A 25,403-nucleotide genomic window follows, 5' to 3' on the forward strand; every position below is an offset into this window, starting at 1 on the left:
TGTCTCCCTTAAATTGTCACTGTCAAGGGCTTTATCACAACAGAAGTGAAACCAGAACAGAGATGTGCACATATCCTTTTGAATCTTTGCAAAATACGCACAACATTTTCCAACTATGGGAGACTGTGACACCACATCGACATGAGGACACTTTGTGAAGCAGCTGAGTGGTCCCCTGTAGGAGGGGCAGGGGTGTCGAGGACAAGAAGATCCCGAGGAATAGAAGGGATTAAGGAGAAGCAACAATACGAGACTGGGTGGGGTCTCAATCAGATCCAAGAACAGAAGAAAGGAAAGGAGAAAGGCTGGGCATGGTGGTGCACACCTGTAATCGCAGCACTCTGGAGGCAGAGGCAGAGGCAGAGGCAGATGGAGCTCTGTGAGTTCGAGGCCAGCCTGGTCTACAAAGCAAGTTCCAGAACTGCCAGGGATACACAGAGAAACCCTGTCTCAGAGGGGAGGTGGGGAAGAAAGATGGAAAGATGAATACATTATTACTAAAGTCTGGAGTGCCGTTATTTGTTAGGGGACTTTGCCCCCTATGCCGGACACAGTAGTTTCTCTCTTGAAGTCAGAGCATCTATAACCACTAGCAGAAGGCCCTTTCTGTGTTAGGGAGAATAACATCTCTTTGTAAAAGGAGGAATTGCAGCAGAAGGCCACAAGAAGATCTTCACAGTGGATGCAGGAGGCCGTGAGTAGATATAATGGTTAACAATTCCTGGTGTAAGGAGACTTGTGTGTGTGTGTGTGTGTGTGTGTGTGTGTGTGTGTGTGTGTGTGTGTGTGTAGCTACCTGCAAGTTGCCTCTGCTCTTGTATCTAATACCAATTGAACTCATTGGGACACAAAGCTGGACTTGAGTGAGACTGTTTTTCTTTGTTGTGTTGGTGCCTTGGCTGGAGTAAATAAATGTTTGTTCATTTTTTCCCAGGAAAATTCTTACAACATTAGTAGATAAAATGTATCTCTGTTAAACCAGGCAGTTCTGGTTCACTCTTTTAATCCCTGCACTCCAGAAACAGAGGCAGATGGATCTCTGTGAGTTCAAGTCCAGCCTGGTCTACAGAGCTAGTTCCAAGACAGCCAAGGCTACAGAGAGACACCCTATCTCGAAAAACCAAACAAGAAAAAAATCAAAGAAAAAGAGAAAAGGAAATATGTACCAATGTCTCTTAGTTTTAGATTCCTGGTTGTTGCATAATAGTTACATTAGATATTTATAGGAAGAAAGTAGGGTTAGTACAATTTCTCTAAAGTCTATTTTTTTTCACCTTGATTCAAAATTAAAATTTTAATCCAAGTATGTTCACATCCTTTTTTCCCCTTTGAGACAAGGTTTCTCTGTGTAGCCTTGGCTATCCTGGACTTGCTTTGTAGACCAGGGTAGCCTCAAACTCACAGTGATGTGCCTACTTCTGCTGGGATTACAGGCAAGTGACAATACCCTTGGCTTCTTACATACATTTTTAAGTCTAGCACCTGGGAGGCAAGAGATTTTTCGTTTGACAGAAGCCAAGGCTGTATAGTGAATTCCATGGCACCTTGGGCTACATGACAAGACTCCAAAGGAATAAGGAAAAGCACACATTACTCTACTTGTAGTCCTGTCATGATTTATTCTAGTGCATTCCTTCCCTGTGTTTCAGTGTTTGGAGTCGATCCTGATATGATCCAGGATGGGTCAACCATTCCAATTGCTAAAATATTCCAGGATATCACACAAAAGAGTGTGATGATGCTCCCGCTGGGGTCCGTGGATGATGGAGAGCACTCTCAGAACGAGAAGATGAACAGGTGAGCTGACCCTGTGAAGGTGGAGGGCGCGATGCCACCCTATGCCCTAGCCTTGTGTGAACCTGGGCAAAAACAGACCTGGTGGCGTAAAGACCTGTTGCATATTGTTACAATACATTGTATCGGTTCGACTTAGGAAGCCAATAACCGAGGCAGAGTCTGAAACATACTTTAAAGCTGCAAGCACTATGCTGGGAAGAATCTAAACTGATTCTAATCTACTTATAAAGTAAAACAAACTACTCTAAACCTCAGAACATACATATATCCCAAGCACTTGCCAATCTGATCCTCGGAGGCTTCTTCCTCCTTCCCTGTCAACTTCCTCTCTCCTTGTCAACTGTCAATTCTTGGCTCTGCCTCCCTCTCCAGGAAGTCCCACTTTCCACTTCCTGTCATTCTGCCCAGCTGATTGGCTAAACAGTGCTTTATTGACAGTTGTTACATCCACTCAAGACATTCCTCGACACTTATCTCCCAAATCCTTAAGTTAAGCCTGGTCCAAGACCACCACCTTCCTTGTGTGTCTTCATAAGGCAGGGCTAGAGCTGAGGAGAGAGAAGAAGTGATGAGGAGCAGGAGATGGTCCTGATGGAGGCCAGAAAGGGGCTCTGCTGCTTCTTCCCCTGCAAGTTCACCAGCTTGACATGAACATATCCACAGATTATATAAGCCTCCAAACCAGCGACAAGCAGGAACGTTTGAGTCTCCAATCTCTGTCATGTCAATCGTGAGAAACCAAAGAAAGCCAGATGGGGCAGGAATCCTAGGACCCAAGGAGGGTAAGGCAGGAGCACAGCAAAGCACACAGAGAGTGAGCCTTTGGGGTTGAGTCCAGGATTGTCTCCTCTTCCTTATCTTCCTCCTCCTTTTTCTCTCCCTCCCCCGACATTTCCCCCTCCCTCTTCCTCCTCTTCCTCCTTCTGATTGCTGTCCTGATCGAGGCATCTCACTCTGGACCTCTGGCTGGCCTGGGGATATCTCTGGCTTTGAGGCTGCAATGATCCTTTTGCCACTGTTTTCCCAATGCTGGGATTAGGTCATTTGAAACCACATCTGGATATCTTGTTTGTTTTGTTTTTTTGAGACAAGAGTTTCTCTATGTTATCTTGGCTGTCTTGGACTGGCTTTGTAGACCAGGCTAGCCTTGAACTCACAGTGATCCACCTGCCTCTGCCTCTAGAGTGCTGGGATTAAAGGCATGCGCCACCACGCCCAGATCTGTATGTCTTCTTAATAACAAAGTCTTTTTTTTTTTTTTTTTTGGATTTTCCCAGTGACTTGATCCTAGAATCTCAGAAGCACATTAAGTACTTCAGATCAATTGGATTTATAACACATACAACTTTTCTGTGGACATGGCTGAATACTTTCCTTCTCATGTGAGTGAAAATGTGTTTTCTTGTTTTTGTTTTTGTTAGGTGGAACTACATACAGGGGTCCAAATTATTCGCTGCCTTTTTCTTGGAGTTGTCAAAGCAACATTCACACCAATAGGTGCCTTCCAGTGTGTTGTGACAAATCTATGCCATCAGACCCTGGAGTTGGAAAAAAATTCAGAAAATGTGGATCCAGTGAAGTATTTGTTCCTTCCCATTTAAAATGTCCTGGGATATTTGGACCAACAATAAAACCTTTGAAAGGCATGGACATTGGAAATGGTTTAGCATTCCCTCTGTCTCTTACCTTCCTAAAGTCATAGCTGCCCACACCTTCACTGTGGCTAGCGTTACCGTCTCGCCAGCAAGAACGACACTGCACACACAAACAGGATCCTTCTGCAGTAAAGCTTTAATGCATCTTGAGAGGGAGAGCATAAGCTTACAGCAAGTAAAATGGAGACCCCAAACAGCAGAAACCCATCCCTTATATAGGAAACTGTCCTCCGCTTAGGATGTGTCAGTCCCTGATTGGCTGTTGCTCATCGGGCGAGATGACGCCACGGGAGAGGCAGAGCACAACAAGTGGAAAATCCCTTCGCACATGCGCAGATTAGTTGTTTATCAGCATGGGACACAGGATGTCAGCGCCATCTTGTAATGGCGAATGTGAGCGCGGCTTCCCACACTTCACTTCCCTGAGCCCAGTGCAGCAGGCTGGGACCAGATTCAGCATAGGGGGGACATCACTGGTCAGTCAGAGTCTCCCTTTCTGTCCCACTGGCTCAGGCTTTCAGGGCTCTGTCAACTATGGTGGCCGATCCTTGCACCCAGTCTCTTAGGACCTGAATCACCTTCACCCCTGTTCCCTTCATAAGGAGAGTGGCGGCATGCACCACTGGCTGCAGTTACTGCCCTGAAGGTTCATTTTTAGAAGAGCTCCTAGGGCATGCCTCCCCTTCACTGGTTCTCTCCAGTTTCTTGAACATTCTGAAGTGAAATGAGCAATATTCATACCCTCACAAGATTTGGAATCCTTGCGCAAAGATGAGTTTTTATTTAATTCCAAACTTCTTCATCCTCACCATGACTGATGCCACCTGCTCAGCCCCTCCGCCCTCGACTCTTCCTACCCATCAGCAAAGCCCCTCCCTGACACATGTGTCCCCATCAGCAAAGCCCCTCCCTGACACATGTGTCCCCATCAGCAAAGCCCCTCCCTGACACATGTGTCCCCATCAGCAAAGCCCCCTCCCTGACACATGTGTCCCCATCAGCAAAGCCCCCTCCCTGACACATGTGTCCCCACCGCAAAGCCCCCTCCCTGACACATGTGTACCCATCAGCAAAGCCCCTCCCTGACACATGTGTCCCCATCAGCAAAGCCCCCTCCCTGACACATGTGTCCCCATCAGCAAAGCCCCCTCCCTGACACATGTGTCCCCATCAGCAAAGCCCCCTCCCTGACACATATGTCCCCATCAGCAAAGCCCCCTCCCTGACACATGTGTCCCCATCAGCAAAGCCCCCTCCCTGACACATGTGTACCCATCAGCAAAGCCCCCTCCCTGACACATGTGTACCCATCAGCAAAGCCCCCTCCCTGACACATGTGTCCCCATCAGCAAAGCCCCCTCCCTGACACATGTGTACCCATCAGCAAAGCCCCTCCCTGACACATGTGTACCCACCGCAAAGCCCCTCCCTGACACATGTGTACCCATCAGCAAAGCCCCTCCCTGACACATGTGTACCCATCAGCAAAGCCCCTCCCTGACACATGTGTACCCATCAGCAAAGCCCCTCCCTGACACATGTGTCCCCATTAGCAAAGCCCCCTCCCTGACACATGTGTCCCCATCAGCAAAGCCCCCTCCCTGACACATGTGTACCCATTAGCAAAGCCCCTCCCTGACACATGTGTACCCATCAGCAAAGCCCCTCCCTGACACATGTGTACCCACCGTAAAGCCCCTCCCTGACACATGTGTACCCATCAGCAAAGCCCCTCCCTGACACATGTGTACCCATCAGCAAAGCCCCTCCCTGACACATGTGTACCCATCAGCAAAGCCCCTCCCTGACACATGTGTACCCATCAGCAAAGCCCCCTCCCTGACACATGTGTCCCCACCATCCTCCCAGCGGAATCCACCCGGATAGGACTTCTCCCGCCCCACTGAAAGTTTACTCAATGACTATATGTGGGTTGCTCCAAGGTTTTACTAGCGCAGTGTTAGATGGGGAGCTAATCAGCTCTGACACCACCAAGACATTCAAAGCTCTCAGCTACATCTGCATTCATTAATCACTTTAGTTAACCATCTTGTTTGCCTTGATTGGGCTTGATGGTGCAAACACTACAAAAGTTAATTTTTTTTTTAAATTATCGAGTGTATATAAATAAACCAGTCTTTAGAAATTCAATATTTAAATAACATTAATAGAAAAGACTTTGAAGCCTTATTTTAAATGCTTCTCTCATAATCCCCAATAAAAACAATCCATCACAAGTTTTCCTTCATCTTTCTTCCATCTGTTAGCTATTGAAATGTCACTTTTCAAAATTGCTGCATCACATTAAAGATGAGTGGCTGAGACACTGACTGTGGGCAACATGAGGACCTGGGTTTGGATTCCCAACACCCACAATGCAGTTGGATGCAGTGGCAAGCACTGATAGCCCAGCACTGGAGACGGAGCTGGTTGTCACATTCCGGGCGTTTGCTGGCCAGCTGCTCTAGCCAATCAGTGAGAGGCTAAACAATAGTGTTCTCACTTGCGCTCATCCCCACAGGTCCCGCAGGTCCCGTGAGACACTGCACGACTTTAGGTGTCCAGTAGGAAGTGAATTCAGTGTGAACATGTGTTTTAAAGACTTATTATTTATGTGTCTGTGTGTGTCTTGTACGTTCATGAACACCCTTGCAGGCAGAGGGCATCTGATCCTCTGGAGCTGGAGTTCACAAAACCAGCTGAGCTGCCTGTGGGTGCTGGGATCTGAACTGTCCTTTGCAAGATGAGTAAAACTAGACAGCCAGCTCTCCAGAGGCAAATGATAAAATTTTAAATAGTATCTATCTATCTATTTACTTATTTATTTTGAGACTGGGGTTCAAACAGGTTTGAGACAGGTTTTCAGACAGCCTTGGCTGTCCTGGACTCACTTTGTAGACCAGGCTGGGCTTGAACTCCACAGCGATCCACCTGCCTCTGCCTCTCAAGCACTGGGATTAAAGGCATGCACCACCACCACCCAGCCTTAAATAGTATTTTATATATATATTTAGGTTTGACTACTTTGAATGTGTAATGGCTAATAAGGAATTAAGTTAATTTTAGATCTTGACTGTGTAAAACAATGTAAATACTTGCCTTTATGTTAGTATGTCTGTGGTTAGTTGTCGCATGACTTGTTGACTTTTTTTTCATTTATTTTTTATGTGCATTGGTGTTTTACCTGCATAAATGTCTGTGTGAAGGTGTTGGATCCCCTGGAATTGGAGTTACAAACAGCTGTGACCTGCCACATGGGTGCTGGGAGTTGAACCAGGTCCTTGGAGAGAGCAGCCAGTGCTCTGAGCCATCTCTGCAGCCCTAACTTGTTGCTCTCTAATGCCGCTGCCTCTCATAAGATGAAACTACACCTCAGGCTAAAGGCCTCCACTTGTTTGTTTTGCCCTTTGCCCACGTCTGCCCATCCATGTTGAATATTGTAGATTCCCTAGCAAAGAAGACAGGCGACTTCCTCTTGTGATGAGGAAGAAAGCCTTGTGAGGCCCTGAGGGGCAGAGGCTAGGCTGAGGGCGTTTTGTGCCCTGCTCAGCTCCAAAGCCTTGCTGACGGGTAAAGTACAAGGACGTTTTGAAACACAAGAAGTTTCCAGCGCTGATGAAATGATGCTTTCTCCCCCTGTGTGGTTGATAAGGGAAGCGATGGTAGATGTAATGACTATAATTTCTTAACAGTTAGGATAAGTAAATAAATGTTCCTGAACTATTTTAGTTTGGGTAGAAGTGAAGAGGGAAAAAAAGCCATTATGTCGACAAATCTTATTTTAAAACACTATGGTAGTGTAATTCCTTGTTCTAGACGGGGAAAAACATGTCAAGGAAATTATGCCTTTCACCATAGTAGAAAATATGAAGTTTTAAATTATCTCACCTCCCACACTGAAATTCACCAAAACATATTCAGAAGGAGCTAAGATTTAAAATTCTAGTGTGGGTGTTTAACATACATATTGGCACTGGTATTGTAAGTAGGCATTTGGCTGTAACACCAAAGCTGTGACAGGGAACTTGAACATTAGATGGCACTGTGAAATTAGTCACCAGGAATGACCAACCTCCCTCTCAAATTGTAAATTATGATTATCAAATAAACGGCACTATTTAAAGTCTGTCTACACCCCACTTTCAGAACCAGAAGGCTAAGATCTGGAATCTTTCAGTTGGTAAAAATAGGGAGTGAGGGTCTGGAAAGGAGGGCCACACAGGGGAACACTAGATTCCGGTACCCTGCCTTCATCACAGTGTGAGGCAGGCTTGTCCTTCCAGCGTAGGATGGAGGAAATAAACGGGGCTTAGTTGCTTACCGTAGCAAAAGAAACAAAGTGTGGAGTGAAAATACTGACTGAACAACTGTTTGTTAAAACAACGCAAGTCACCACCATCATCACCACCATCACCACCTCCACCACCACCACCTCCACCATCATCACCATCAGCACCACCTCCACCTCCACCACCTCCATCACTTCCTCCACCTCCACCACCTCCACCACCATCAGCACCACCATCCCACTACCTCCATCATCACCACCACCACCACCACTGCAGCTCTCTAGTGCTCATCAGGGGAACACATGTGTTACGTGACAGTTTTCTTCCGGTTGGACACGCTGTCTTTAGTGAGAGTGGGAGTGATCATCTCCATGGTGACCTCACTAGACTGGGTTTAGTGAATTCTCTCCAGGGCCCGGAAACATGGCTCATTGGGTAAAGGTGCTGGTCCACAAGCCTGGTCTGATGCCCTGGACCCACAGGGTGGAAGGAGAGAGTCTTCTACAAGTTGTCCTCTGACCTCCCCATACATGTGCCGTGGCACACATGCAAGAACACACACACACACACACACATTTATTCTTATTTTTTATTTTTGGTTTTTCCAAGACAGGATTTCTATGTGTAACAGCTCTGGCTGTCCTGGACTCCCTTTGTAGATAAGACTGGCCTCAGACTCAGAGAAATCCACGTGCCTTTGCCTCCCTGAGTGCTGGGATTACAGGCGTGCACTACTGTGCCTGGCTACACACAAATGTTCAAATAAATCCCTGTAAGGAGGGAGGGGGCCTCATGAAGCACCTCAGGGGTACGTAAGCGATAACCAATCTCAGGGAGTGGCGATCTTTCCAGTGCGGTTATCAATGCTGTGAGTAGTCCATATAATGTGTCCTTGTCCGTCCCCTCCTCTCAGGTCTACTCACACCTCGTCACTCTCTCAATGTCATGTCCTCTTTGCTTCGTAACGAGTAAGACCAATCTGTGCTGCTCATATACTCCTGGCTGTGAGGCCATGCCCTGGCCTGTGGTGGAGCTATTAGGAGCTGTGACTTAAAAAAGAAAACAAAAAACAAACCTGTTCTGGTGGCGCAGGCCAGTAGGATTTGCTGAATGAGGCAGAGGCAGTAGGATCTGGAGTTCGAGGTCAGCCTGGGATACACATTTTGCCAGGCATGGTGGCGCACGCCTTTAATCCCAGCACTCGGGAGGCAGAGGCAGGAGGATCGCTGTGAGTTCAAGACCAGCCTGGTCTACAAATCGAGTCCAGGACAGCCAAGGCTAACACAGAGAGACCCTGTCTTGAAAAACCAAAAATTAAAAAAAAAAAAATTAAAAAAAACAAAAACAAACGAACATCTGACTCTTTTTTTGTTTTTGTTTTTGTTTTTTGTTTTTGTTTTTTCCAAGACAGGGTTTATCTTTGTCGCCTTGGCTATCCTGGATTCACTTTGTAGACCAGGCTGGCCTCGAACTCAGAGAGATCCACCTGCCTCTGCTCCCGGGTGCTGGGATTACAGGCGTGTGCCACCACCGCAGCTGGCTCTCTTTCCTTGAGAACCCACAAGTTATCCAGAACTCCTAAGTTAGGGGTGGGGGTTCATGAGGCCCCTTTTCCTCCATGGTAGAATGCTGGCTGCCAACTATAGCTGCTGTGAGTTCTTCAGAGCAGCTACCTGCATGCCAATAAAACACCGTTTCAGCCCAGTCCTTCCCAACCTCTGGCTTTTAGAATCGTTTCCCTCCCTTTTTTCTTTGATAATCTTTGACCCTCGGTGTCAGGGGCACATGACAGCGGTCTCATTCATGAATGAGCGCTCCGCTGACACTTACTCCCTGCACTGTGCATGTTGTAAAGACCGTTTCATTTGAGACAGGCTCTAACTCTGTAGACCAGGATGGCTGGACACCCACAGAGCCCGCCCTTGCCTCACCAAACCCTGGGATTCTGGGTGTGCTCCACATGCCTGAGGAGGACAGTCTTCAGCAGTGGAATGAATGGCCTGCAATCTTCCCAGGGTCCTCTAGGGCCATAGCTTTGGTGAGTCAGTCCCAGTGGTGGAGTGGGGCTTTTCAGTGCTCCTGCTGGCTGAGTCAGCCAGGCCCTGTTATAACCCCAACAAACACCTTAGTTCACAAAAGATGGACTTAGGAGGGACAGTTTCTTTGCTCTGTCTTTGCTTTTGGAATCAGGCGTGAATACAGATCCTCAGGAAAACCCGCATACTGTAAGTCAATGGTAAGAAAGGAACAGCTCTCACCTATCTCCCAGGAGATACGTTACTCTGACGTCAAATAGGAGTGGCCATGCGCAGAGAACACAGATATAGGTTTCCCCAAACACCAAGTTCCAAAGTAGTAACAGCTGGCTAGCCTGGAACTTGCTATGTAGCCCAGGCTGGCCCTGAATGTGGAGAAGTCTACCTGCCTCTGTCTCCTGAGTGCTGAGATAAAAGATGTGGGCCACCATGCCTGGCCTTCATGAAGCTTTCTTTTCTTTTCATTTTGTTTTCCTTTCTTTTTGGGGTTGGGGGGTTGAGACAGGGTCTCTCTGTGTAGCCTTGGCCATCCTGTACTCACTTTGTAGACCAGGCTGGCCTGTAACTTGCAGTGATCTGCCTGCCTCTGCCTCCCAAGTGCTGGGATTAAAGGCGCACACCACCATGCCTGGCATGGAGCTTTTATAATAACAAGATAGAGTTATAAGTCGATGTATGTTCTGAATGCGTTGGTGGAAACATCAAGTGGCAACGTAGGGAGAGCTCTCCTGTCGCTCCCGGTGTTATCGGATAGCACGCTTTAGCCTTTGGGTTGGTGGAAGGGAGGGGTCTGTTTGTACTTGCCAGAGGGATTTAACCTATGAATCACAAGGCTGTTAGGCCAAACAGTGGTAGACAGTGGATGGTTATTTGGCAGGACAACGTAGCCCAAGATAACTTGGCTCTGGAGCTGCAACATTCCAACTCACCCCAATCATTCAGGTTCTTATCAGCCTTGTGAAATGCTTGGTGAGGGTGTGGCTTATCCTCTGAGGGGAACTTCAGCTCATAGCTTTACCCAGTGGCTTTGCTCAGTCTATGTTCAGGCAGGTCTGAGCACTGCCGTCTTCAGGAATCACATGGGCATCCATGCAACTACATTAGAAAGTATGAAGTAGAAGGGAAGAAACCCAGTACTGTTTAGCGGTGATTGGTGTAGGAGAGCGGCCTAGGAGGCTCTGTGCTGTACTGTATTACATTGTACTGTATTACATCATGTTTATTATAGTACATCATGTTATAGTGTATTACCTCATGTTATAGTGTATTACCTCATGTTATAGTGTATTACCTCATGTTATAGTGTATTATATCATGTTATAGTGTATTACATCAAGTTATAGTGTATTACATCATGTTATAGTGTATTACATCATGTTATAGTGTATTATATCATGTTATAGTGTATTACATCAAGTTATAGTGTATTACATCATGTTATAGTGTATTACCTCATGTTATATCATATTACATCATGTTATAGTGTATTACCTCATGTTATATTATATTACATCATGTTTATTATAGTACATCATGTTATAGTGTATTACATCATGTTATAGTGTATTACATCATGTTATATTATATTACATCATGTTTATTATAGTACATCATGTTATAGTGTATTACATCATGTTTATTATAGTACATCATGTTATAGTATATCATTTTGTTGTAACCTGCCTGAACTCTATAGCCCCTCTGTTGAGATCTATTTTAGTTCCGAGCAGGACTGTAGCTCCTGTTAACACCAGCTCTTGGCGTAGCAGAAACCATTTTGACTCCAAGCTCCACTTAGAGTATAAGATAAAATTAACTTCAAGTTCTCAGGCCCTGCGTGCCTGAAACCAGGAAGGTTCCATGTTTGCTGCTTAGAATAAAACAATAGGTGATAAATGCATGTTGTGCTTGCGTTAGAGATGTTCTATTAGAGTTAAGACCGCAACATCCACCTGGGCGTGGTGGCACAGGCCTTTGATCCTAGCACTCAGGGAGGCAGGGGCAGGCGGATCGCTGTGAGTTCAAGGCCAGCCTGGTCTACAAAGTGAGTCCAGGACAGCCAAGGCTACACAGAGAAACCCTGTCTTGAAAAACCAAAAACCAAAGACAAAACCAAAACCAAAACAAAAAAACCATGTCTCTAAAAACAAAACAAAAAAAAACAAACAACAACAGAAAAGACTATGTTCATTCCTCTCAGAGAGCTGGAAAGCCCCCAAGACCTCACCTACCCTAAATTCTGGCCAACCAGTTTAAAATGCTTTGTCTAGCTACCTGAACATTGCGCTCAGAACAAAACTGATTCTTCTTGTGTTCAGCTACCCCAAATGATGTGCTGCTGCTCTCGCCCTTGCTTCTCACCTGGTTACCTGCTTGTACCTGGTTACCGTATTTCTTATAAAAAGTCCGCCTTAGAAGCAGACCAATGTCACAGCTTGGCTCCTAAGTCCATTGTGTCCCTAGTCACGGTCAGTTTTGGGGTGTGGCATTCTAATAAGCCATCAGTACCTCACTGACATTGGTGCTGGAGTGGCTTCTATCTTGTATTGTAACAATGTTGTGTCATATTATACCATGTTATCTTATGCTATATTACATTGTTATATTATATTATGTTGGACTATATTGTTGTTATATTATAGTGTGATACCTTGTTATATCATATTATACCATGTTATGTTATCATGCTATTTTGATATATTATATCAATATCATGTCATATATCATGTGTTGTATCATATCATGTTGCCTTTTAAGGTAGAACTTGGAGCCAAGCTCTTTTCTCCCAAGGCTCAGGGTAGAACGTTCCTAAGGGATCATAGTCAAGACTTCTGCTAATTGTAGCCGGGTGTGGGAGGCAGAGGCGGGTGGATCGCTGTGAGTTCGAGGCCAGCCTGATCTACAAAGTGAGTTCAGGACAGTCAAGGCTACACAGAGAAACCCTGTCTTGAAAAACTGAAAAAAAAAAAAGGCAACCTTGGGCTTATGTATGTACTTTCACACATATACACATGTACTTGAGCACAGGTGTGTACACAGATAGAAATGCACACATATGCACACTTACATACCTACACAAAATAATTTAAAAATATCCAGAGTCCTTTTGTTTCAGACACATGTTACTTTCTCAGATTCGTATTTAGGAAGGTTTATTCTAAGGTGGGTATGGTGGCTCATGCACTTGCTCCCAGCGCTTGGAAGGCAGAGGCAGGCACTCTGTGAGTCCCAGGACAGCCCAGGCTACACAGGGAAACCGTGCCCCAAAAGAAGAATGTTTATTCTTTGCTTTGTATATTAAAGTCTGCAACTTGTGTGTTTACTTCCTGAGGCTCTTATTTAAGTGTTTTATTTATTTATTTATTTATTTATTTTTGGTTTTTCGAGACAAGGTTTCTCTGTGTAGCTTTGGCTGTCCTAGACTGGCTTTGTAGACCAGGCTGGCCTTGAACTCACATTGATCCGCCTGCCTCTGCCTCCTGAGTGCTGGGATTTAAGGCGTGTGCCACCATGCCCGGCTAGTTAAGTGTATTTTGAGTCTTAGAAGAAGATTGATTTTTTTTTTTTTTTTTTTTTTTTGAGACAGGGTCTTACTAGGTAGATTTGGCTGGCCTGGAACTCACTATATAGAATAGAACAGGCTGGCCTTAAACACATGCGCCACTGTGTCCGCACAGACTTCGGGCTTTGAGCAACGCTGAGATGCCAAGTAGCATGCTGCTAGGGACGGAATACATGAACTTTGCATTACAAGATGCAACAAGACTTTAGGCGTCAGGGTTGTAATGCTATGACTTAAAGTGCTGTGTTTTTATCTTGACAAGGAGTGGTGCTGTGGTTTTCATTAAAGCCTAACTGCGTTTAGAATCAGCAGAGAAACACGCCTTTGGGTCTGTCTATGAGGGTGTTTCCTGGAAGGTTTCATCTAAAGAGGGAAGGTCCCGCCTGTATGTGAATGCACCTCCTATGGGTCCGGGCCTTGGACAGAATATAAGGAGAAAGCTGGACCAGCATTTATTTCTCTCAGCTTCCTGGCTGAGGGCACGATGTGACCAGCTGCCTCATGTCACTCCCATGATGTAATAGTCTTTTGAAAGTACTAATACTCTAAAAACTATGGCGAGTACTACTTAAGTTACCTCGGTCAGGTATGTTGTCACCACAAGCGACTGACAGTTTTCTTTGCAGCAATGAGAATGTCTTTACTGTAGCAGCCGAAGGAGAAGGGGGGCGGGGCGGTGAGTAAGGAGGTGCCCTTACCGTGGCTCCTACAAAGCCTACTGCGGGCAAATGCACCGGTGGTAAAGCACCTAGGAAACCACTGGCTGCAAAAGCTGTTCGCAGGAGTGCGCCCTCTGCTGGAGGAGTGAAGAAACCTCACGTTACAGGCCTGGTACTGCGGAACTCTGTGAAACAAGATGCTACCAGAAGTCCACTGAACTTTTTTTCTCATTCGCAAGCTCCCCTTCCAGCCTGCTGCAAGAAATTACTCAGGGCTTCAGAACAGATCTCCGCGTCCAGAGTGCAGCTATTGGCGCTTTTCAAGAGGCAAGTGAGGCCTATGTGGGTGGCTTTTCTTTTTTTAAAGATACCAACCTGTGTGCTATCCATGCCAAACGTGTAACAGTTATGCCAAGAGACATCCAGCTAGCATGAGGCTCATGCAGAGCCCATACTTAAGAGCCCACTATGAGAGGAAACATTTCATTCTCAAAAAACTTTTTTTTCCTCTTCTGCCTGTTATCAGTAGTTCTGAATGTTAGATATTTTTCCCATGGGATCAAAAGGTACCTAAATACAGGATTGCAGTTCAAAAAATAGGGGACAGAAATCAGGTATTTGTAAAAGGTACTTTTATTCACCTATTTCAGTTTTTGTCTCAGAGGCTTACTGCCTCCATCTGCTAACCTAGGCCTAGTCCTGGAAGCTTCTAGCCTCTGTACAATCTAATCTAGGCCTAGAGTGTTTTCAGCCTGTAAGACTTAACTGCTTAAGCTCACCCTGACTTGTTCCTACTGAGCTCTGGGCTGGCTGGTTCAACTCAGCTGTTGTAGCTCAGACCCCTCTCCCAGCTGACTTACTCAGCCTGGCTTTTCTTTCAGCCTCTGAATCGCTCTGCTTGGCCTCAAGTTAACTCCAGCAATCTTTTCTAAATTTCTGGCTCTTTCTCGTTCTATGGTTCGGTCTGTCTTCACCTGTGTCTAGTTTGTTCTCAAATTCAACCTCTCTCTGAAAAACTCTCCTGGTAAACTGTTTTTCTCTTTCTGCATTGCCCCGTAAGTAGCTTCCCTTTCTTCTCCTCATGAGAGTTGGGCAAATCCTATTGGTCAAATCTTCTCTGATTCACCACGTTTTCTGCCACTCAATTAGACTCAATCATTTTCAAACATGGGTGCTTCCTTCTATGAACTATCTTTATCTTTATTTTTGGGGACTAGAGATTTGTGGCATGATGCCTGGACCTCAGCTTCTGGCCCGGCCCCCAAACTTGCTCTGTGCTATGCTGGCCTTGAAATCAGATTTGCTTGCCTCTGTCTCCTAGAGGTGGATCTCTGTGAATTCGAGGCCAGCCTGGTCTACAAAGTGAGTCCAGGACAGCCAAGATAACACAGAAAGACCCTGTCTCAAAAAACTGAAAACAACAACAACAACAAAAAACATTAATGCAATCAAAATATTCCCATGAATTCAGTGAACATATTTCAACAGTTTGACTTCATACCAAGTATAAGTAAACCTGCTAAACTTTTTCTGGACAATGCCACCATTTTGTTTTTGATTTTTTTAATTAAAAAAAATTTTTTTTGACATAGGGCTTCTCTGTGTGGCCTTGGCTGTCCTGGACTCACTTTGTAGATCAGGCTGGCCTCAAACTCAGAGAGATGCTCCTGCCTCTGCTTCCTGAGTTCTGGGATTATAGGCATGTGCCACTGTACCCAGCTATAAGCAAATTTTCTACTGACATCATCATCATCAACAACTAAATAAAACAGATTCTTTCTCCCATCTACTATCAATTACCAATAGCACCTTCAGACTAGGTTGACTGGGCGTCCACCCCGTCTCTTCAAGCTGGAGTTTTGTTTGGCTTGGGCCTGCACAGGTCATGTGCACACTGTCATGACTGCTGTGAGCTCACATGTACAACTCCCCTTCTGTGTTCAGAAAACAGTTGGAAACTCTTGTAAAAGGAAGCCTTTAATAGGGTTAACTTTCAGAGAAGTAGCTCAGGGCTCTGCACCAGCAGGACAGCCTGGGCCTGCCCTGGGCTGCTGAGACCTCAAAGCCTAGCCCAGTGGCACACTTTCCCCACAAGGCCTCACCTCTAACCCTTTTCAAGCATGTTATAGGTCTTCCATTTAGGTTGGACATTTCTTTTGTGTGGGTGTTTGTTTTTCAAGTCAGAGTTACTCGATGAGGCTGAGAGGTGCACTAATCTGGGTCTCTGGGCCATGCAACCTTTCCCCTCATTTTAATGTTTTAAAAAATCTCAACTTTTTCAGCCAGGCAGTGGTGGCCCACACCCTTAATTCCAGCATTTGGGAGGCAGAGGCAGGCGGATCTCTGTGAGTTTGAGGCCAGCCCGGTCTAGAGAGTCTAGGACAGCCAAGATAACACAGAGAAACCCTGTCTCAAAAAACCAAAGCAACCAACCAAAAGCTTTTTTTTTTTTTTTTTTTGGTTTTTCGAGACAGGGCTTCTCTGTGTAGCCTTGACTGTCCTGGACTCACTATGTAGACCAGGCTGGCCTCGAACTCACAGCGATCTGCCTGCCTCTGCCTCCCAAGTGCTGGGATTAAAGGCCTGTGCCACCACCACCCGGCTAAAACCCTCAGCTTTTAAAGAGGAAAGAGTAACTTGAAGTTGGCCCACCAGGGCTTCTAGCTACGTATAGCTGATCCGTGTAGTCCTTTCTGTGGACATTGAAGTTTCTGCCCAGGAAATGTGTACTATAGGTAACTGGGGTCTCCTAGTGCTGAGGACAGCGGTATACTGCATTCTGGCTTTCCTATATGTGTGGTGCTGGGATCAAATTCAGGGCCTCCCACACCTTCTCTACCTCTGAGCTGCTGGTATGCTCTGTCTGTCTCTGCCCCGCAAGTGAAGGGATCAAAAGCATGCGGGCCACCACTGCCTGACTTACGTCTCTGAATCTTAAATAATCAGATAATGCTGGTTGTCACTTTCCCTGCATTTAATTTTACCTCCCCGATGGAATATATGAAGATCACATAGGCATAAAGATGAATTCAATCCTATGTTGTTGTGGTGACTTAATTATCGACTCTCGTTATGGCCGGAGTGTGCTGGGTCACCTCTTCACAGGCTGGCGGAAGTGCTTGGAGGAGGTTGTGGAACTCTTGAGACATGTAAGGGGAGGGGCCTTGAAGTTTATTAGGTGTTCAGGCATTTTCTTACGGTGACAAGGGTAATACAGCTTCCTGCCCAACATCCACTCCCTTTCTTTCGTATTTTATTTATTCACTTGTTTTTGGAGACACGGTTTCGCTGTGTAGCCCTGGCTGTTCTGGAACTCACCCTGTAGATCAGAGGCCGCCTGCTTCTGCCTCTCGAGTGCTGGGATTAAAGGTGTGCGCCTGCTCCTTCCCTTATTATTACTTTATGTACCCGTCCAGTTCCCACTTCTACTAACTGTAGGCAATGTGGAAATTAAAGCGCCAGGGGTCACTTGAGCGCCACATCTTAAGCAGCCCACTGTACTTTCTCAGAGCAGACAAGTGTGACAACTTTGGTCATGAGATGTGAGTCAGCGTTATAGACTAGAAAAGACGGACTCTCGAGTAAAGAGTTATGTTCCACTTTTACCAGCTATGGAATCCTTGACTCTTCTGGAGCAACTCCCTACCGTGGATACGCGAATCACAAGGGCAATTTAACTAGATTATTCTCAGGAATCCACTAGATTCGCGGCTCCCTGGGGCCCACACGTGGGAGAGCCCATTCTGGCGTCGAAGGACTGTCTTTTTCCTTTATCCGGGGTAGCACTCTGCCAATGACAGCCGTCGGCTGACAACAGCGGAGGTACTGACTCCTTCGGGGACCTCAGGTAGAGGAAGGCCCTTGCGCAGGCCCCGCCCCTGCCTTCCCGGCACCGCCCTCGGGTTCGAGAGATGGAGACAGGGAGCGGGGTGCTGCGGGGAGGGTCCGGCCGAGCATCCTCGGGAAGACAGACAGTCCTCCCTAGAAGACGTGGCCGTCGCTAAGCCCTACCACTTCTGCCCTTACAGATTGACTCTCTAGGCTTTCCGTTTCCCCTTCCAATAGGGAGGGTGGAACTTCCTGCTTCTCTCGCAGGAACTTCCGGAAAGTACTGACGAACTGAAAACAAGTCGACACGCCGAGCCGCCGGCCATTCGAGGAAAACAAGAGGAACGCGAATCTGTGTTTTTAACCGAGGCGATTGCAAATTCTCTGCTTTTCGGTTATGGTGTTCTGCGCTCCGTCCAGCGTAGTCGCCCTGGGAACCGCCGGAAGTGGGAGCACGGAGAAACGGGAAGTCCCGCCTCTTCCTCCCAGAGGGAAGACGGTGAGCCGGAGGAGTCAGTCAGAGGGCCGAGCAGGAGCGATTTCCCCGCTAAACAGGTGAGTTATTCCCCGGCCGGGCGGGGGGTCTGGGGGCGGGGACGGCCCGGCGTGGGCGCGGGGTCCGCGGGGCGGCGGCCGGCGGCTCGGGCGGGTGGCGCGGCGTCGGGGGGCCCGCGGGCCGGCCGCGCTCCCGCCCCCTCCCCCGCCTCCGCCCCTCCCGGCCGGGGCCCGACGCCGCCCCGCCGCACGCCGGGACCCACGCCCTCGCCAGTCGGCGGCGCACGTCCCGCTGCCGGGCGGCGCCCGCGGCCTCGCGCCGGGTCTGACAGCCCCGCTCCGAGCCTCCGCGCGGCCCCCTCGGCTCCGACGTCGCGCCGCCGTTCCGCTCTTCGCCCCGGGGGAGCGCGCTTCTGGGCAGCCGCGTCCCCGGCCTGGTCCGCCGCCGCTCGCGCTTCTTACGTTACGCCATGCTGGTAACGGGGAGCCCGCGACGGAAAGGGAGGCCCGGGCCGCTGCCGCGGTGGACGCCGGCCAGCCCGGCGCTGCGCAGCTCGCCCCTTCTCCCGCTTACTGTTGGCGTCCTCGGGAGCATCGGATGGCGCGGCCGGCCTTCTGTCTGATGCTCAGTGTGCTGGGCGTTGGGAACAGCAGCTGCTGACCCCTGTTGGTTGTGTTAGGTTTTGAGGCCCGTTTACATCGACGAGTTAGTGGAATGGGGGCGGGGGGGGGGCGCATCTCGGTAGAATTGGAAACTGTGAAACACACCAACACCCACCCACACCCACCCACACCCCTCTTCTTTCATTTTTTTCTTTTTGAGACAAGGTTTTTCTGTGTAGCCTTGGCTGACCTGGACTCGTTTTGAAAACCAATCTGGTCTGGGACGCAGAGATTTCCTGCCTCTGCCTCCCGAGTGCTGGGATTACAGACGTGCGCCACCTTACCAGGCCCACTCTGATTTCTTACGTAATGGGCGGTCATATCAAATGGTGACTTGGGCTAGTCTCAGTATATACCTAATTAGTGGGGTGTTAGCCCGTTTGGAAACAGAAACACTGACTAGGAAATATTGGAAGACCTGCTGACAGTTGGACATACTCTGCACAGTTCATAAAGAACGGCAGCCTTGTATAGCAGCAGTTACTCCCAATGTACAAACACCCATTAGGTAACTTGAACGAAATTCATATCCACGTTCAAAAGTACTAAGCCTTGTTACAAATAACATTATACCTGTTGGCACACACCAAGCTCTGTGAGATAGGTGTAGTAATTACAACACCGAAGACTGGTTCCATTAAAATAATTAAGGTTTTTTTTTTTTTTTAATATTTAGATTTGTAGAAAAGTTACAGGGTAGCACAGAGAGCTGGTTTGGATGATACTAAAGCTACGACTCTTCACTTCAGAAACAGCAGTTCCTGTTTGTTGCAGGCCATCACGCTAGGTGCTGGAAAAGTAACATTTGCGCAGGTGATTTTGAGATCTGGTTTAGGAGACAGCCATTTCAGTAAATGTGTTGTCTTGTAAGTGCTAGAACAGAGCTCTGCAAATACAGAAGAATCCACACCAGCTTGTCTGGTCGGGTGTTGGAGCCTTGGAGGAAACAGCATTTGAGTTTGGTGGCAAGTGTTTGTAGGTATGAACTTTGTCAAGGGACAGTTTTCCTAAATTAGAATTCCCAAATTCTTATTGGAGGAGAATTCTAGTGAAATAAAGTCCTATATCTTTTTAAAAAAGTTTTCTCTTTTAAAAACATGCTTTGCATGGGGTGTGATGGCGCATGCTGGGGAGGTAGAGGCAGGTGGATCTCTGGGTTTCAGGCCAGCCTGGGCTACAAATTGAGTCCAGGACAGCCAAGGCTACATAGAGAAACCCTGTCTCAAAAAACAAAACAAAACAACAACAACAATAACAACAACAACAAAATCCAGATTGGCCACACCACCCTAGTTTCTAGGGAGTGGAGAGAGTATATTTTCTTTTGCACAGCTCTCATAAACAACAGTGGATTCCTTCAAAATAGATAACTTTCAAAGTAAGAAAATTTAGCATGACTTGGTAACAGGTAGCTTGCTGGACTTGCTTTGTAAATTTACCTTATTAAGAACGGCAGAGGCAGGAGAAGCGGCATTTCTAGTGCTGTCTGGTCTGTATAGCTTCTGGGTAGATGTCAGCATGTGAGAGTGCTGAGGTTGTTGAGTGCAGGCAGCTGCAGGGTGTGCTGCTGTGTGGCTCCTGTGCAGGCAGCGGGGCCTTGAGCTCTCTGTGCTGGAGTCTGTGGCTTAGGGAGTCCTGACCTCTCTGCCCTTAGCAGCAGCTGTTATTGCAGCTTCTGGGTAGGGTAGTGCCTCGTTACTGTTCTTTGCTGTGAAGAGACACTGTGGCAGCTTATAAAAGAAAGTGTTTGATTTATATTTATAGTTTCAGAGCGTTAGTCTGTGACCACCGTGCTTGGAAGCATGGTGGCAGTGGGCAGGCACGCTCACATGACGTCTGCAAGGTCCAGGCAGAGAGGAGGAAGAGGAGGAGGAGGAGGAGGAGGAGGAGGAGGAGGAGGAGGAGGAGGAGGGAGGTAGTGAGCGAGCAGGAGAGCATGTGCAACAAGAAGACCAGTCCTGGTACAGGTTTTGAAGCCACAAAGCCCATCCCTAACGACACACCCCTCCAGCAAGGCCACGCCTCCTACTTCTTCCTTGGCCTCTTACCTGTGAGGCAAATTCTGTATCATCACAGTGCATGTTTGGTATTGATCTCGTTAATTATTACAGCTTTTTGTATTCTTGTTTTGTCCACAGCCTGAAAGGTGGTGTTCTTCTTCAAAGTATTTTCAAATTGGCATACTATCTTTTTGTCTACTGTAAAACTAGTTAAAAGTATACTATGGTGTCTTGAGATTTTCTTCCCCAAATATAAATTAGTTCATTACTTTTGAATTGAGCCTTGCGCAGATTTTCAGATTATGGGCAAACTACAGCTAGGTTGTTTGCCAGAATATGACAAGAACAGCCTCCAGTCTAAACCTAAGAGGATCCTTGGTGCCCTTTGCAGGCCTTTACTCTCTACAGCTCTGGTAACATTTGCTCTTTAAAGGTCCAGGGAAAATGCCTGTCATTCTCTGTGGAACCTTGTAGAGCTCTTTAGTTCATGTTTCCGGACTCTGCCACCTTCCTCCTGCAAACCAGGTCCAAGAGCCTACACACTGCAGGGTCAGGATTACTTACAGTAATTACTTCAGTTCTTTGGTACCTGTTTTTTTTTGTATTAGTTACTTTTGCATTAGCTGTGACCAAAATACCTGACAGAAGACCCCCAGGGGAGAAGTTTGCTGAAAGGTCGGTGATAAGCATGTGAGTTCCAGGCCAGCCTGGTATACAAAGTGAGTCTAGGACTGCCAAGGCTACACAGAGACACGCTGCCTTGGAACAAAACAAAACAAAATCCCCAACCAAATAAAAAGAAATGGTGGGGATTCATGCTGTAGGCCAGAGCTTCATGGAGAGCGCGGGGGCTGCATGGAAGTGGAGCTTGGGAGCATGTGCTGCGGACCTGGGAGCAGAGGGAACGGTTGGAGTCGGGCAGGTATGGCTTGATGGGCTTGCTCCTAGTGACGCTCAACAGGCTGTACTTCCTAAAGGTTTACAAGCTTCAAACTAAGCTGGGCAGCAGGAGGTCAGAACTGGAACGGTCCAGAAATGTAACACAGCCTATATCTTACGTGTACACATACCTTTGTCTATATTAAAGATTTCTTTTGGTGAAAAGTGGCTTTTGTTCTTTCCATTATTCCCTGCACTATACTGTCTCTCTATTGTGATTAGATTATGGTTCCAACCAATCGGTTTGACTGTTTATCCTTTGTTACTACCTATAGTATAACCAAGAAGTAGCTGCAAAGAAGACAGAAGTTGATGGCCACATCGAAGTATAAAGGGGCTTACTGCGTTCTGTAGTTACACCTAGAACTTTCCCACGTGTAGCTCTGTAGGAGGAATCTTTTGGGGGAGAGGCTGGCATGGATAGAGTGCCTCCGACAGGAAGTTTCATTTCTCCTTTTGAGCATTATTGCTTTTATGTACATGACTATTTTCTGGATGTAATGTTACTTTTTAACAGTTTGGCTCTCTTGTGTATACCCCAGAAAATTGGAAGTTTCTGAAATACTAAGGACTTGGTACTAAGGAGTAATAAGAGGTAATAAACATGAAATTCAATGGAAAACAACAGTAATGTTTGAGCTCTTTGTATAATCACTTTTCATAATCTCATTTAGTTTCTAACACATTCTCTGAGCTGTGGACTCCATTTTATCCATTACGTTGCACTCAGGTGAGCAGCTTCTGCAGTGCTGTGCAGCTCTTCCGTGGTGGCGCCTCCAGCCACGGCAGTATGAGTGCACACCCTCTTTGTAGTCACTCGGCCAGCACACCGACTTCCATAACACTGGCATTCACTCCTCTAACAGCTCTTTAACTTCTAAGTCCCCAGATGTGTGATTTTTTTTTTTTTGAGACAGGGTTTCTCTGTGTATCCTTGATTGTCCTGGACTCGCTTTGTAAACCAGGCTGACCTCGAACTCACAGCGATCCTCCTGCCTCTGCCTCCCAAGTGCTGGGATTAAAGGCGTGCGCCACCACGCCCGGCCAGATGTGTGATTGTAGGTACTTTGCTCCCAGGGAGTTCGTAGCCTTGTTATCAGACACATTGCTGTAAGGTATGGTGGAGCCAGGAGGAGGTAGGTTCAGCTTATGACAGGAGTTGGGAAGGGAACTTGCGGGGTAGAGGGGTCCCCTCAAGGTGGCCAGGGTAGTCCAGGAGACTGTCAGGAGAGCCGAGCAGAGCCCTGGGAAATGCAGCGGTCAGAAACAGCCCAGATTGGCAAGAGCCTTCTCGGGCTCACAGCGCTTTCATAACTTAAAACTATGTATGTGTGCTCATTAGCAAAAAGGAACTTATCATTGGATGCATCTCTAATTTATGAAACTAGAAACACTCATGTACAGGCTAATAAAAGACTTGACTATTGAAGGTGAATCTCTTATTGTTTAGAAGGGAATCCAGGTCAGTAGTTGTATGACTAAGTGAGGTTCTTGAGTCAATCAAAAAAGGCACAAGTCACAAGGGAAAAGATGAGTGTGATGGACAGCATTAGTATGGATGGCGGTACATGAAGACCCATCCAGAAATGAGCAGGCAGGTTAGTCGAATTGAATGTGTCAGTCCATATTACTGGTAAAAGGCTGTCTGAAGGGACAAGCAGCACAAATCAATAATAGGAGACTGGGCCTAGGGAGGTGGCAGGTACTGCGCAACCAGGACTCCTACAGTGAGGTGGGCAGCAGAGGAGGCTTGCTAGCTAGCCTGGAGTCCACACAAAGAGTGGCGACCCGCCTCGACAAGGTGGAAGGCGAGAACTGACCTCCAGGATTGGCCCGCTGACCTCTACATAAACATGCCTATTCTGTCCGTCTCCCTCCTCTCCTCTCCCCCCTTCCCTCTCTCCCTCCGCCTCTTTCTCTATCTCTCACACATCCAGTTTAAAAACTAATAGAAAAATGGATAACCAGAGCTGGGCATGGTGGTGCACGCCTTTAATCCCAGCACTTAAGAGGCAGAGGCAGGTGGATCTCTGTGAGTTCGAGGCCAGCCTGGTCTACAAGGCGAGTCCAGGACAGCCAAGGCTATAAAGAGATACCCTGAGTGTTAAGTTGATAGTGATGGGAGCTGTATGCATTCTTTGACTCATTAATGCTGCTGAGTCTTTGTTGGTTTGCAGATAGCATCTTGTCAGATAGCCTAGACTGACCTTGAACTAAACATCCTGCCCCCTCCACCCGAGTGTGCGTGTTCCTGCTCTTAGTCTTTATTTACAGCAGTGGTGCTAAGATGTGTCCCAGAATTAAGCTTGCTTTTGTTTTGTTTTGCTTTGCTTTCTTTTCTTTTCCTTTCTTTTCTTTTCTTTTCTTTTCTCTTCCCTCCCTCTTTCCCTTCCTTCCTTCCTTCCTTCCTTCCTTCCTTCCTCCCTCCCTCCCTCTCTTTTTTAATTTTAATTTTTTTTTTGAGACTGTCTCTTATTATGTATCCCTGGCTGGCCTGGAACCATCTATGTAGATCAGACTGACCTCAAACCCACAGAGACCTCTGCCTGTTTCCCAAGGGCTGGGCTAAAGGCATGGGCCATCCAGCTCAGCTGATGGTAACATTTGAAAAACATTGCCCAGGAAAACAGTTGCTGGAGTCATGGATGAAAGGCAAGCCTTAGTGAGGCTCGTTCGTACACATGTGCAATCCCAGCAGCCCTAGGCTGAGGGGTGGTAACAGGCTTGAGGCTAGCCACACTTCACTACCTTGACACCTTTGTTACACAGGCATCTTGGGAAGACCTCTGTCAAACTAAAGTAAGGTAAACACTGAGGGAGCAAAGTAGACGGAGAAGACCGCATAGAGTTTCTCCCGTGTCTCCACATTCTAGAGTTCAGAAGCAGAGCAAAGGTGCACTAATGTTATGCATACAGACATAATTAAATGAAAAGGAAGTTCAGTTTGGCATGTAGCTTTCTGGGTTTTGTTTGTCTACCATATGCAAGGCATTGGATCCTACTCAACACTAAAAAGGGAACACCAAAACCCAAAAAGCCAAGAAGAGCAAAGGGGGGGGGGGATGGAAAGACCCAGAGGTAACACATTGTGTTTCCTAAACTGTGATCCGCGGGCCAGGTCTTAGGTTATTTCTGACTTACATGTGTGTCTGTGGGCGCTGTTTAGGTTATATGACAAAGCTCAGCTGGAGACGGAGACATGATCTTCAAGTGTGACAGATCTTGACTCCTAAGTGCTGTCAGGAAAACTGGTCTGGCTGATTCTGGCGGTTAGTCTTCCTGAACACTTGCTCTGTTCCAGGCACTGGTCTGAGCAAGTTATTGCCAAGATTATATGCCACTAAATAACCAACTTTACCTTATAGTGACCCTCAGGTAGCAAATTTTATTACTATCCCTGCCTCACACACAGCTCGCCTGTGGGCATGGTTATAAGGGGACAGCAAGTCCCGCTGTTCAGTGTCCTGCAGTCTTAAAGAA

The 25,403-nt window shown here is 47.0% G+C and overlaps 2 protein-coding genes and 1 pseudogene across 9 annotated transcripts in view; all 3 read left to right on the top strand.

The window, feature by feature from the left end:
* The window catches only part of CNDP1 (carnosine dipeptidase 1), a 38,922-nt gene extending 35,425 nt beyond the window's left edge, over nt 1-3,497 (top strand). For 4 of the 7 annotated variants that reach the window (XM_084780287.1, XM_084780288.1, XM_084780289.1 and 1 more), the window contains 3 exons: nt 641-694; nt 1,650-1,797; nt 3,219-3,494. In XM_084780287.1, the coding sequence (XP_084636413.1) occupies nt 641-694; nt 1,650-1,797; nt 3,219-3,294 (278 nt within the window). In that variant the 3' untranslated portion in view covers nt 3,295-3,494. Of the gene's footprint in view, nt 1-640; nt 695-1,649; nt 1,798-3,218 lie in introns of all 7 variants that reach the window. The other 3 variants (XM_084780291.1, XM_084780290.1, XM_084780285.1) reach the window with 3 other exon arrangements.
* Nucleotides 3,498-13,893: 10,396 nt separating this feature from the next.
* LOC311595782 (histone H3.3A-like) lies at nt 13,894-16,418 on the top strand (annotated as a pseudogene). The gene is made up of 2 exons: nt 13,894-13,900; nt 14,025-16,418. The product of its transcript is annotated as a histone H3.3A-like (transcript).
* Nucleotides 16,419-17,021: 603 nt separating this feature from the next.
* LOC311595783 (uncharacterized protein) lies at nt 17,022-24,017 on the top strand (the record flags this gene model as incomplete). The annotated part of the gene is made up of 5 exons (XM_084778752.1): nt 17,022-17,147; nt 17,782-17,820; nt 18,064-18,325; nt 18,387-18,991; nt 22,199-24,017. The coding sequence occupies 4 exons, from the start codon at nt 17,022-17,024 to the stop codon at nt 18,980-18,982; spliced, it is 1,023 nt and encodes a 340-aa protein (XP_084634878.1). The 3' UTR covers nt 18,983-18,991; nt 22,199-24,017.
* Between the last annotated feature and the right edge of the window lie 1,386 nt (nt 24,018-25,403).

This window comes from Acomys minous, assembly GCF_964271855.1.
Source record: "Acomys minous genome assembly, chromosome: 4".
In the NCBI taxonomy this organism is placed as follows: domain Eukaryota; kingdom Metazoa; phylum Chordata; class Mammalia; order Rodentia; family Muridae; genus Acomys; species Acomys minous.